At 36.5% G+C, this 12,998-nt stretch overlaps 1 protein-coding gene across 2 annotated transcripts in view; it reads left to right on the top strand.

Annotated features, from left to right (window-relative positions):
• Window positions 1-5,288, top strand: part of BTLA (B and T lymphocyte associated) — a 42,680-nt gene extending 37,392 nt beyond the window's left edge. Inside the window, exon 4 of one of the 2 annotated variants that reach the window (XM_063704026.1) lies at window positions 2,872-5,288. In XM_063704026.1, the coding sequence (XP_063560096.1) occupies window positions 2,872-3,147 (276 nt within the window). In that variant the 3' untranslated portion in view covers window positions 3,148-5,288. The remainder of the gene's footprint in view (window positions 1-2,871) is intronic. The other variant, XM_004036056.5, reaches the window with a different exon arrangement.
• Window positions 5,289-12,998: the final 7,710 nt, after the last annotated feature.

Below are 12,998 nucleotides of genomic sequence, written 5' to 3'. Positions count from 1 at the left end.
AGGTCCCTGGCAATGTGTATGGGCTCATCAAGGAAGGGACCACTCAGACTAAAGGAAGGGAATTTTGGAGTCAATCTTCCCTATAAGGTTTGGAATGTAAATGTAGGCTTTTCTTTTGAGTTGAATGTTGTGGAGATATTAGAACTAAAAAAGAATGCGAGATGAGGCAATATATTTGTGGAAAAGCATTCTGAAGCTCTCTAATTAAAACTAAACAGTCATAAATGAGATACTGCAAAGGAACTTGATGTGTGTGTGTGTTTCAATAAGGAAGAATAGTGATAAAGAAGTAGTAACCCTCTTAAAAATTCCACAAAAGACAAAATCGATACAGCCAATAATTCTATATATAATATTAAATGGCATTCAACATTCCCCACCAAGCTGCTTAATTTTAAACTAGACCAAATACACTCAACTTGACAAACTTCTATTAAGTTTTCATGAGCATCAGTAGGCACTGTGTTGGGTGCTAAGGCTTTGTTCCCTCAAATAGGGAAATTTTCTTAAATATTATTTTCTTTCTATAGTAAATAATAATAAAAATTTCACTTGATTACAATAAGGCCAGGGAGCTATGAAATTATTTAAGATAAAAATCTAAATAATTTACTGTGCAAGTAAAACCCAGGTTGGTTAAGCTGTGGACATTTTTCTTCCTGTGTAGGCTGGATAAATTATGATTTGAAGCTTAATTCAAAAGGGTATTTTCTGTATGTGCAATTGTTTGGGAAGTTTGTTTTAAAGTGTTTTTGCTATTAACAGGAATTTGAAGATTTTTGCCCCATTTCAGTTGTCTAGGATTTCAGAAAATAATCAAAAGGATACCATATTATACCGTTGGGGCTAAATATTTCTTAACATAAAACTAGTTTGGGAACTGTGGAGAAATCAAAGTACAGAAAGGAACTGGTATAAACATGACGGGAAAGGAACTGGTACAAACGTAACAGGTACATATAAAAGCCAAAGCTCTGATCTTAATCCAAAACGGTCCTTTGAGGGTATAAAGTGCTTGCCTAATAAAAACCACTGAATTGTACACTTAAAAGGGTTAATTTTATGGCATGTGAATTATATCTAAACATATACTATAAATACAAATTTTAAAATGCTTTGTATACTGTAACCTGCCATAGGAATGTAAGGTGGGATTGCTGTTTCTGGCTTTATCATCTCTATCCACCACATTGTGGTGCATTGGCCTTGTGGCACCCAGCCACTTTGACGGGGTGCCACAGCAGGGGTGCTGCAGAGCACTATATTTTCTTTTGCTCCATTCATTTTAACAAAATTTTTGATGGAAATGAGCCATTTCTTGAGATGAGAGACAGGGAATTCAATTGACAGGCTTAAACAGATTGAAAAGTATCACAGGATCCTTGTTGATATATTGAGGACTAAAGGCTATTTTTCAGTTCACTTGACAGTCTTCTTTAGTGTGCCACCTACTGACCTCAACCAGGCTCCTTTCAGTGGAGTTGGGAGTACTTTTTATCTTAGCCAAGCAGCCTCTGCCTCTTTCAGTCGCTCAGCCTTACTGTTATTTTTGGGCAGCCACCACATCAGAGGGTGGCACTGTATCAGGAATTCTTACATAGCTTCTCAGGGTAAAGCCAGACATGCTTGCATGATAGAGCTCTGCCAAGGAAATCTGCCATAGACATCCTACTGCACACATCACAATGAGGGTGACAAAGGACCAGATAAAGTATGTTGACTTTCAAAGACAGTGGACCTGATACCTTAAAGGAGTTAGGCCGGATGTCAAGAACATAAATCGATGGGCAAAACTTGAATTTAAAAAACTGAAATAGTCCCTAGAATGAACACATCTTCTTTGTCAGGTGAACCTTTGTATAGGTAGGAGCGGCTAATAAATAACTGAAGAGTGAGAAAACATCAGGACTAATTTTACTTTTTGTTCTTACAAATTCACCTCTTTCTTAGAAGCTCTAAGACATTTGGCTATATTTGAAACGGTAAGAATTTTCTTGCCGGGAGTGGTGGCTCACGCCTATAATCCTAGCACTTTGGGAGGCCGAGGCGGGCGGATCACGAGGTCAGGAGATCAAGACCATCCTGGCTAACATGGTGAAACCCCGTCTCTACTAAAAATACAAAAAAAAATTAGCCGGGCGAGGTGGTGGGCGCCTGTAGTCCCAGCTACTCGGGAGGCTGAGGCAGGAGAATGGCGTGAAGCCGGGAGGCGGAGCTTGCGGTGAGCCGAGATCGCACCACTGCACTCCAGCCTGGGCTATAGGGCAAGACTCCGTCTCAAAAAAAAAAAAAAAAAGAAGAATTTTCTTTTGATAGGAATAACAACTGGAATACTGTTTTGGAACTTTTTCTAAGCTTTATCTTTCCAAAACTGACATCAATTTTTTAATTTAAGGTCTCAAATTATAATAATATATCTTGGCTAACTCATAATATTTATTCTTTCTGCCCTCTTAGGGGGTATTTGTTCTGCTTTATCCTTAATCTTTTTATTCTAAACTGCATTAAATACTATTCATCATGTTATAAACTGCCTGAAGTTTTCATAGGATATTTTTTGCTTTTTCCATCAATTTGGGCTATGCTTTTTATCTTGAAGGGGGATTAAAAAATGTTCTGTGACCTCAAAAGTGACCAGTAATAAAGCACAAAATAACTATTTAGGGGTGACATAGTGATTCTCAAGCCTTTCATCCTTTAATAATTGAAATTTAGCTGAAAATGTAGATGTCAGCAGAGTATGTGAGGAACAGTAGATTATTTCTCACAATGGACATAACTCCATTTAAGCTTTTCATTCATAGTTTGCTAATGAATATGCACTACCATGGCCGTAAGTGTCACTTAAAACCATCTTTTTTTCTATTGTAGGTTGATGCTCACCTTAAGAGTGAGCAAACAGAAGCAAGCACGCGGCAAAATTCCCAAGTACTGCTATCAGAAACTGGAATTTATGATAATGACCCTGACCTTTGTTTCAGGATGCAGGAAGGGTCTGAAGTTTATTCTAATCCATGCCTGGAAGAAAACAAACCAGGCATTGTTTATGCTTCCCTGAACCATTCTGTCATTGGACCGAACTCAAGACTGGCAAGAAATGTAAAAGAAGCACCAACAGAATATGCATCCATATGTGTGAGGAGTTAAGTCTGTTTCTGACTCCAGCAGGGACCACTGAATGATCAGCATGTTGACGTCATTGTCTGGGCTCAACAGGATGTCAAATAATATTTCTCAATTTGAGAATTTTTACTTTAGAAATGTTCATGTTAGTGCTTGGGTCTTAAGGGTCCATAGGATAAATGATTAAAATTTCTCTCAGAAACTTATTTGGGAGCTTTTTATATTATAGCCTTGAATAACAAAATCTCTCCAAAACTGGTTGACATCATGAGTAGCAGAATAGTAGAACGTTTAAACTTAGCTACATTTTACCCAATATACAAACTCGATCTTGCCTTTGAAGCTATTGGAAAGACTTGTAGGGAAAAGAGGTTTGTGTTACCTGCATCAGTTCACTACACACTCTTGAAAACAAAATGTCCCAATTTGACTAACCAACCATAAATACAGTAATGATTGTATATTTCAAGTCAGTCTTCCATAATAAGAAATTTTTGCTGTGTCAGTCTAAGAATGGTGTTTCTTAAATGCAAAGGAGAAATCATTTTAGGCTTGATGTAAGAAAATGAAAATAATAAATGGTGCAATAAAAATATAGAATATACCAATTGGATATAGGGTAGATGTTCCGCATACCTGGCAAACAAATGCTTATATCTACTCTGTTAGATTGATAAGCAAATATAGGTATTAATGGAGCAGTCAATGTATAGCACATTTATGAGGAAAGTAGAGACTCACTGGGTCACATAGACTAATGGATAGGAATGTGACATAATGCTGCTGAATTAATATACTTATGGGCATCTGAATAGTTTAAAAGTTAGTCAGAATAGGTATCACTGGGCAAGTGAAGATAGCTTAAACTGCTTCATGCTTGACTTGATAGCAAGTTAAAGTGCAATTAATGGAATGGAGGAAAACCCAGAATATTTAATTGGTCTGTAGGGGTCAATTTGCTTTCATTTACCACATCTGCATCTTGCTGTTCTTCTTACTAAGGAATCAGGGCAAATCATCTGTAGTGACATATTTTAGTTTGCTAATCATTTATTTTAAAATACTGAGGTTGCAGCCACTTAAGAGTATAGCAAAAGATGGATTCAGATTTTTGGACTTTCCAAAGTACTTGAGTTAAACTATTTCAAAAATAGCCTATAATTTTATTCAACAGTTTGAGGCTATTCGAATTCTCAGGTGCTGCTACTGAATAATGTAATAGTCTTCATACAAAGTGGATAGCAAAGGTTAAAATCTATTTGAACAAATATGTGAGCTGAGCTGCTGCACAAAGGAATGTGATGTGTGTGTGTGTGTGTGTGTGTGTGTGTGTGTTAGGTGGGGTGGGTGACAACAGAAATGGTGCACGAGAAACTGATCAAATTGACATTATATTTTCAGTTTGCTTATGAAGCTCAAAATACTAGAGTAAATGGGTCGTTAAAGAAAATAATATGTGAAATTATGGAGTTTAGAATACAAGTGGGGTATATATACAAAAAGACAAAACTGAGGTTTTGTGGTGGAGAGATTTTCTTAAGTAACCCTGGCATTAAGTTTTAGCTCCTTAGATTTGGGGGTGCAGATATTCTTTTGAGTCACTGTTATTTTGCCAATTACACCTAGAATTTCAAGCAACCAATTCGAGATAGGCTGTTTTAGCCAGGCTGCATTTGTGGACAACTTATGTAAGAAAGACATGTTAGAATAGCTGCTTGTGGTATTCTTAAAAATAGAAACAGGAAATATGGGGAGGATACATTTAGCTGTCCTCTTATCAGATGAACACACGAAGTTGAACAGTTCCTTCATGATTCTCTCAAACTTAAAAGCAAAATATTTCTGTCTTATTTAAAATATTCTTAGTATGTCTTATAGTAAAGATAATGCTGATGATTTCATCTCTAAGATGTATTAATATATTTGTACTGTTTGCCAAAATCACAAATCATTTATGTTTTTATTCCTTTTCAAAATGGTGTCAGAGACATACATGCATTTTCCCAAATGACTCTATTTCACTATTATTTACCTGGCTTATTTCATTAATTTATAGAGGGTTTGAGAAAAAGAATATGTAGATAACTTAATGGTTTTTCACAAATTTTAAGCTTGTGATTGTGCTCAATGAGAAGGTAAAGTTATTAAAACTTATTTGAAATCAATTTGGCATCTGCTTTTGTACCCCAAAATGTGTGGACATGAATAGAATACTGATTCTTAAACCCCCTGACACATAGAAGTGACCCAAATAACTTGCTAAACTGCAGACTATTAACTTGCAGCACTAAGAAATTCTGATTCAGGAGGTCTAGAAAATGGCTCTTTAATCATCATCTTTAAAAGACATGCCAACCAATTTTAATATGTTTCCCAGTGTCCACAATTTGAGAAACCTAGTAGAGGCTAGGTTTGGTATATGTGGTTTATTTGATCAGTTTTGTGCACCAACCAAAACTATCTAGTCCCCAGAATGAATTCTCTGGCGCGATCATATCTATTTTGCTAAATATATAAACTTTTTTCAGAGCACTTTTAGGTTCAGCAAAGCTAAGCGGTGAGCTTTGAGAGTTTCTATGCCGTTTTCCCCCACACATGCACAGTTTCTCCCATCATCAACATCCTGTACTTCAGTGGTGCATTTGTTACAATCAGTAACTAGAATTGACATGTCATTATCAACCAAAGTTCATGGGTTACATGAGGGTTCACACTTGCAGTTCTTTGGGTTTTGACATGTATAATGACTTGTATCCACCATTATAGTGATTTACAGAATAGTTTCACTGTCCTAAAAATCCTCTGTGCTCTACTCATTTATCTCTCCCTCCAAGCCCCTGACAACCACTGCCTCTATTGCTTTGCCTTTTCCAGAGTGCCATACAGTTGGCATCATGCCCCATGTAGCCTTTTCAGATTTGCTTCTTTCACTTAGTAATATGCATTTAAGTTTCCCCCATGTCTTATCATGGCTTGATAGTTCACTTCTTTTTAATGGTGAATAATATTCCATTGTCAGAATGTACCACAGTTTATCTGTTCCTCTACTGAAGGACATTTTTGTTGCTTCCAAGTTTTGACAATTATGAATAAAACTGCTCTAAACATTTGTGTGCAGGGTTTTAGAAAAACTTCAATTTGAAATTCAGGGGTACATGGGCAGGTTTGTTATACAGGTAAACCAGTGTCATGGAAAGTTTGTTGTATAGATTATTTTATCACCCAAGTATTAAGCCTATTAGTACCCATTAGTTATTTTATCTGATCTTCTCCCTCCTCCCACTCTCCACCCTCTAGTGGGCCTTAATGTCTGTTGTTCCCCTCTATGTTTCCATGTGTTCTCATCATTTAGCTCCCACTTATTTTTTTTTAAATTTTTTATTTTTATTTTTTGAGACGGAGTCTCGCTCTGTCCCCCAGGCTGGAGTGCAGTGGCGCGATCTCGGCTTACTGCAAGCTCTGCCTCCCGGGTTCATGCCATTCTCCTGCCTCAGCCTCCCAAGTAGCTGGGACTACAGGCACCCGCCACCACGCTCGGCTAATTTTCTAATTTTTTTTTGTATTTTTTAGTAGAGACGGGGTTTCACCGTGTTAGCCAGGATGGTCTCGATCTCCTGACCTCGTGATCCACCCACCTTGGCCTCCCAAAGTGCTGGGATTACAGGCTTGAGCCACTGCACCCGGCCATTTAGCTCCCACTTATAAGTGAGAACATGCAATATTAGTTTGCTAAGGGTAATGGCTTTTAGTTCCATTGATGTTCCTGAAAAGGACATGATCTCATTCTTTTTCATGGCTGCATAGTGTTTCATGGTGTATATGTACCACATTTTCTTTATCCAGTCTTCCATTGATGGACATTTAGGTTGATTCCATGCTTTGCTATTGTGAGTAGTGCTACAGTGAATGTATGCATGTATTTGTCTTTAAAACAGAAAAATTTATATTCCTTTGGATATATACCCAGTAATGGGATTGCTGGGTCAAATGGTAGTTCTGTTTTCAGCTCTTTGAGGAATTGCCACACTGCTTTCCACAATGGTTAAACTAATTTACACTCTCACCAACAGTGTATAAGTGTTCCCTTTTCTTCGCAACCTCACCAGTGTCTGTTATTTTTTGACTTTTTCATAGTAGCCATTCTGACAGGTGTGAGACAGCATTGTTATGGTTATGACTCACATTTCAATTTTCAACTCCTTTGGGTAAATAACCAAGGAGGATGATGGCTGGATTGTATGGTAAGAGTATGTTGAGTTTTGTAAGAAATTGTCAAAATATCTTCCAAAGTAACTGCACCATTTTGTATTTTCACCGGCAATAAATGAGACTTATTGTTATTTCACATCCTAGCCAGCATTTAGTGTTGTCAGTGTTTTGGAATTTTGCCGTTCGAATAGGTGTGTAGTGGTATCTCATTATTTTAATTTGGAATTCCCTAATGACATACACTGTTGTGCATCTTTTCATATAGTTATTTGTAATCCATGTATCCTCTTTGGTGAGGTGTCTGTTCAGATCTTTTGCCCATTGTTTAACTGGGTTATTCATTTTCTTGTTGAATTTTAAGAGTTCTCTGTATAGTTTTGATAACAACCTTTATCAAATATGTCTCTTTTTCTAGATTGCATGTAGCCTTTTTTTTTCTTTTTTAAATTTTAGATTCAAGGGGTATATGTGCATGTTTGTTACATGGGTATTACATGTATAATGGTGAGTGTTGGGCTTGTAGTATACCCATCACCAAAACACTGGACATTGTATCCAGTAGGAATTTTTCAACCCTCAACTCCTCCCCACTATCTTCACAGTCTCCAGGGTCTATTTTCTCCATCTTTACATCCATGTGTGCCATTTGTTTAGCTCCCACTGGCAAACAATTTATTTCAGTATGTGGCTTCTCTTCCTCTCAGTATAATTCATAGCACTTATTTCTTATTATGTTTCCTATAATATTAGACTGTGGGCTTCTTATGAGCAAGGACTATGTCACATTCTTCCTCAGTTTTTTAGCTCAGTGTTTGGCGCATATTATGATTAAATAATGTTTAATTAATGAATGACTGTGTTTGCAAAGTGAGTCATCTACTCTCTTGATACTCAAAAGATGGCCCTCAAATCAGTAACATGGGAATCCTTTGGGAGCTTGTTAGTATGTAGAATCTCAGCCTTCACATGCTAAATAAGTATCTACATTTTAGCAAGATCTTCAGGTAATCAGTATGCACTTTGATGTTTGTGAATCTTGTGTTCCACTTAACCTTTATGAACCCATCTTTCCCCACCCAAAGTCAGGTGTGGTAGGACTCCAAGTCACATTTATAGGATAGACTAATTTAGAAAGTTCTATTTTAGGCAGAAACAGGAAAGGCCACAAAGTAAAAATGACAAGTGAGAGAGCACAGTACTATTTTATAGAAGTTTTGCTAAACCTGAGAACATGAGAACTGAAAGTCCTGTGCTAGAAATCAACTTACAGTTTCAAAAATAAGTTCTGGGGGTTAATCTTTAAAAACAGGCCCTTATTTTGAAGTTGGTCAGGTGAAACATTCCATGGCAATTGTTTTATCTGCACCCAATTTATAACCACCTATTAGCACCTACCAGTTTGCTAGCTTCTGAGGTTAGTATGGTTGAGAAAGATTTCATTCCTGCCTGACACTGCTTATGGTATAGATGAAGAAGTAGAAGTTAAACAAAAAATTATAATCCCATTGTTGAATTCTGTTGTGGAGATAGGTGCAAAATGTTGTGAAAACACCATCGAATATTAAGTTTCTTGAGTATAAGAACTATGTATATTGTTCACTGTAGTAGAGTTCATGTTTCTGAGACTGAGGGTTTTGAGGGAACCCTAAATAATCACATTCTTCTGGCTCTACAGATTGTTAGCCAACTGAAAAATGGAAGAGTCAGATTGGGGATAATAAAGATGGATTGACAAGCACAGCTTGGGCCCCAAACCAAAATGTGTTTCCTACCCATTCCCCCATCTAAACTTGCTTGACTTTGGGACCCCTTTATAGGAGAGTTAGGTCTACAGAAAGATACCTAGCCAGTCATGTGGGGAATGTCAGCCTGCTTCAAGTTTCCTTGATTGCAGATGAGGGTCAGAGATATAACTACAACCTCCTTGCCTTTGATGCAAGACGTTCTTTCAGAGGTTAATGTGGTTAAAAGGGTGAGAAGCTCTGCCCATCACACCAGTATGTTAAATCAATCCTCTTTCTGTAAGGAGAAGCCTGCAAGAGGGCAGATCATAGGAGGACCTTATATCAAAGCTAAAGTGAGAACATGAGGAAAGAGAAACAATGACTTTTTCCTAGATTGGGAATATGGTAAGTAATTGCTGAATGTTAAATTACTGAACTGAATGAATTAAAAACAAGAAACAACTACTTCTTTCAGGGAAGTCAAAAAATGTCATTTGTGCCTTCTCTTAGAGCCAGAAAAAAGGGAGGAGAGAATTTTAAGTGCAGAAAAGAGCCATTCAAAACAGGATGGCACATTCTGAGATTGTTGGCCAGGCAGCCAGTGGCTGTAGAGTAGGTTATGGGGAGGGAATTACAAAATATAACACCAATTTTGGTTGTAATTGCCACTTAAATACAATGTGGGTAGCCAAAGTTCTTCCCTGTATATTATACAAAACATTGTGAAAGATCTATTGGCAACGATTTTCTCTTTAAGCTTCTTGGCTATCACAGATGTGCACAACTGACATGCTGATAAAGGCATAAAATTTATTTTTATTTTAGACAGTGTTATTAAAACTTATCCAAGTCTTATGTTTAACAGTTGATAAATGATTTTATTTGGGGTTAAATACAAGGAAGAACAGTATTGAGTAGAATTTTAGCAAACCCTATGAGGTCACAACCAAATAGAGGTTAGAAACCTCAAACTTTCTTATTTGCCATTGACAATCTACCTTAAAACAATTAAAAATGTTAGCTCCAAACTGGATAATGACAGACTGCATTGTTCTTTAAACTTTTGGAAATGTGTGTTTTCTTTGAATAGTATGCTATAATGTGATTGGACAACATATGATTCCTAAGTTTATTTGAATAATATTGGTGTTTATTATGCATCTTTCAAAAAAAAGTTAAAAAGTTCAAATTAAGAAGTATTATAGTCAATCTCTTCCAAGGAAGTATTCCAAGTAATAGTGGAGCTGGCCCACAGATTGACTAACTGCTATATGAAATTGAGACCTATGCTTTAGGGCTTTCTATGGCTCGTAATCATATATTTATAAGCACTCCACAATATTTTACCTCTTGTAATTCTTGATGATCCCTTGACAATAATAATAAAATGTTTATAATAGTTGATATCTACCATTTATTTATTGCTTGTCTATGTGCCAAACACTGCTCTAAGTCTTTTAAATGTACAACTTGTTTAATTCTCACAGTCACCTAATGAAGTAAGCGGTTATCATTCTCATTCTACTGATCAGGAAACTGAGGCACACAGTCATCAAGTAACTTGTCCAAGTTCTCATCACTAATAAGTGATAGAAACTAAATCCCAACCTAGTAATCTGATTCCAGAACCTGTGTTCTTACCACAGCACCAACTTGAGGAGCAATGAAGAAGAATTTGGGATTGTTCTAGACTCTGTAGTATGCATAAGAAAGCCTTGGATTTGTGCCGAAACCATCTCAGGATTGTCTCATTAAGCCCTGCTTAAGAGTAGTGATGCTTGCAATTGCCGAGTTATCAGCGTTGGGCCATCAGTAGAAGGAAGGAATTGAACTAGGCAAAAATATGGCACTACATTGGAGAAATAATATGCTCATGGCAAGGACAGAGTACAAGATGGTCATCAGGTTGACTATGCACAGGAGGAGACAAAAATGAGCAGCCTACAATCAGGAGGTCAGGAATCTAAATGACAATGTCCAGAGATTAGGCAAGTAGTATAAGAAACTAGCACAGAGCCCAACAGCATGAAAGAAGCTGGATTCTGAGCCAACTGCAGTTTAATGCAGGAGTCTCTAACATAATTCCCATTCAGACTGTGTCCTAGACTGAGATGGGCTTAATTCTCCAGATAAAAACAAGTATTCAGATTTGTCTGGAGAAGAGAATTGAAGAATTAAGAGAATCTAGAGGTTCCTAACAACAGTGATGGGAGAAGTTATGGAGCTTAGGCTGACCCGACATATTTCACCACAGCTCCCTGCCCCTGGAGAAGCATCGATATGTTGGAAAAACAAAGGAGAAACAGTGACAAAGTCAAAGAAAGAAGAGACTCAAGGACTTAGGAATAAACCATTGAACCAAAATTGCAGTTAAGGGTAAGTTTCGTCATCTGTAAGCTAAAAATGCACCTTAGTGGTCTTGGGAAAACCAGAGTGTATCCCATTTGTTAAAACCCACATATCACACAAAATGTCCTAGTTTTAAACTCTTTTCGCTGATAATGCTTTAAAATATACTGACTTTGTGGTATATATGATTCTACAAGAACCCAGAACAACCTCCAAGTTCAAACAATCTGTTTTTTTAAAAAAACAAAACAAAACACTGCCTATTCTGCATTGTATCTTGAATATCTTAAAGCATCTCAGAAATCTCAAAAAGTGGTACTATTAGTAGATATAACACACTTATCCCCACAGTCACACACATGTATACATACAGACATAAAAATTAATAGGTGTATATATACACTTAGTTCAAATAATGAAAACTAAAAATTTTTAAATGGCTGCCTCTTAGAGGGAGGAGAGAATAGTGTGCAATGATTAAGGATGGAAAGGAGACTCCAGTGAATGTACTTTGGTATAGGGTTTGACTTAGAAATAATGAAAATTATTTGCACAATTAAATAATAATACTTCATAAATAAAACGCAATTCCTCAAATTGAAAACAAACTGAAACAAACTTAAATGTATATCAGACTGATGGCACACCACATAGAATAATTATGTCAAGTGACTTCAGTGTTTTGACTATACAAACTTGCAGGGATGTATTATAAGAACAGAAAGAACCATAAAGATATTTTAATCTTCATTTTGTGCTTGTCATGGTAATATTGATATTTTTATTTTTATTTTGTTTGTTTCTTTGTTTCTTTTGAGACAGGGTCTTACTCTGTTGTACATACTGGAGTACAGTGGCGTGCTGATAGCTCACTGCAGCCTTGAACTTCTGGGCTCAAGTGATCCTTCCACCTCAGCCTCCCAAAGTGCTGGGATTACAGGAAGGAGCCACCCTGCCTGGTGATATTATTGTTTAAAAATAATATGTGGATAATATAGTATACAACAAGTATGTATGTTAATATGTTTAGAAATATGGCTTTCTTGTATGCCAAAAATTAACAGAAGTATGGAATTAAAGATTTTAATTAAGAGCCCTGAAATCCAAGTTTTGAATTTATGTATATGAAGTATATACATAAATTCCTAATTTTATTTATTAAGTTGAAAGGAAAAAGGGCATGTACATTTCTCTAATCATTAATGATTTTTAAAGCCTTAAATGAAATATTTCCGAATGAAAATCAGTAAAATATTTAAAGAATAATGTACTAGAACTAAGTGAAACGCATCTCCAGGAACAACAAAAACAATACCTCCAGTAGGTAAAAGACAAAAACAACCCTACAGCTCTGTATCATATCCAGAATGCTAAAAAATTGCTCTTCTAGTCATTCATTAATTCACCCAACACATATTTTTGTGTAAGTCTGTTACATGCCAGGCCCTGTGCTAAGCTGTGGGGTTCAAACAAATTTTTAGAAGGCTTGTAGCCTGTGAAAGAGCCATAAATAGGCAATTGTCTCACCTAATGATAACTGTGAAGATTAACATTCATTTGGGTGCTCTGAGTTCATGGAAAGGCATCAATCTG

This window comes from Gorilla gorilla, chromosome 2 (assembly GCF_029281585.2).
Source record: "Gorilla gorilla gorilla isolate KB3781 chromosome 2, NHGRI_mGorGor1-v2.1_pri, whole genome shotgun sequence".
NCBI lineage: Eukaryota > Metazoa > Chordata > Mammalia > Primates > Hominidae > Gorilla > Gorilla gorilla.
The sequence above is the reverse complement of the archived record's forward strand: the minus strand, read 5'-3'. Positions and strand labels throughout refer to the sequence as shown.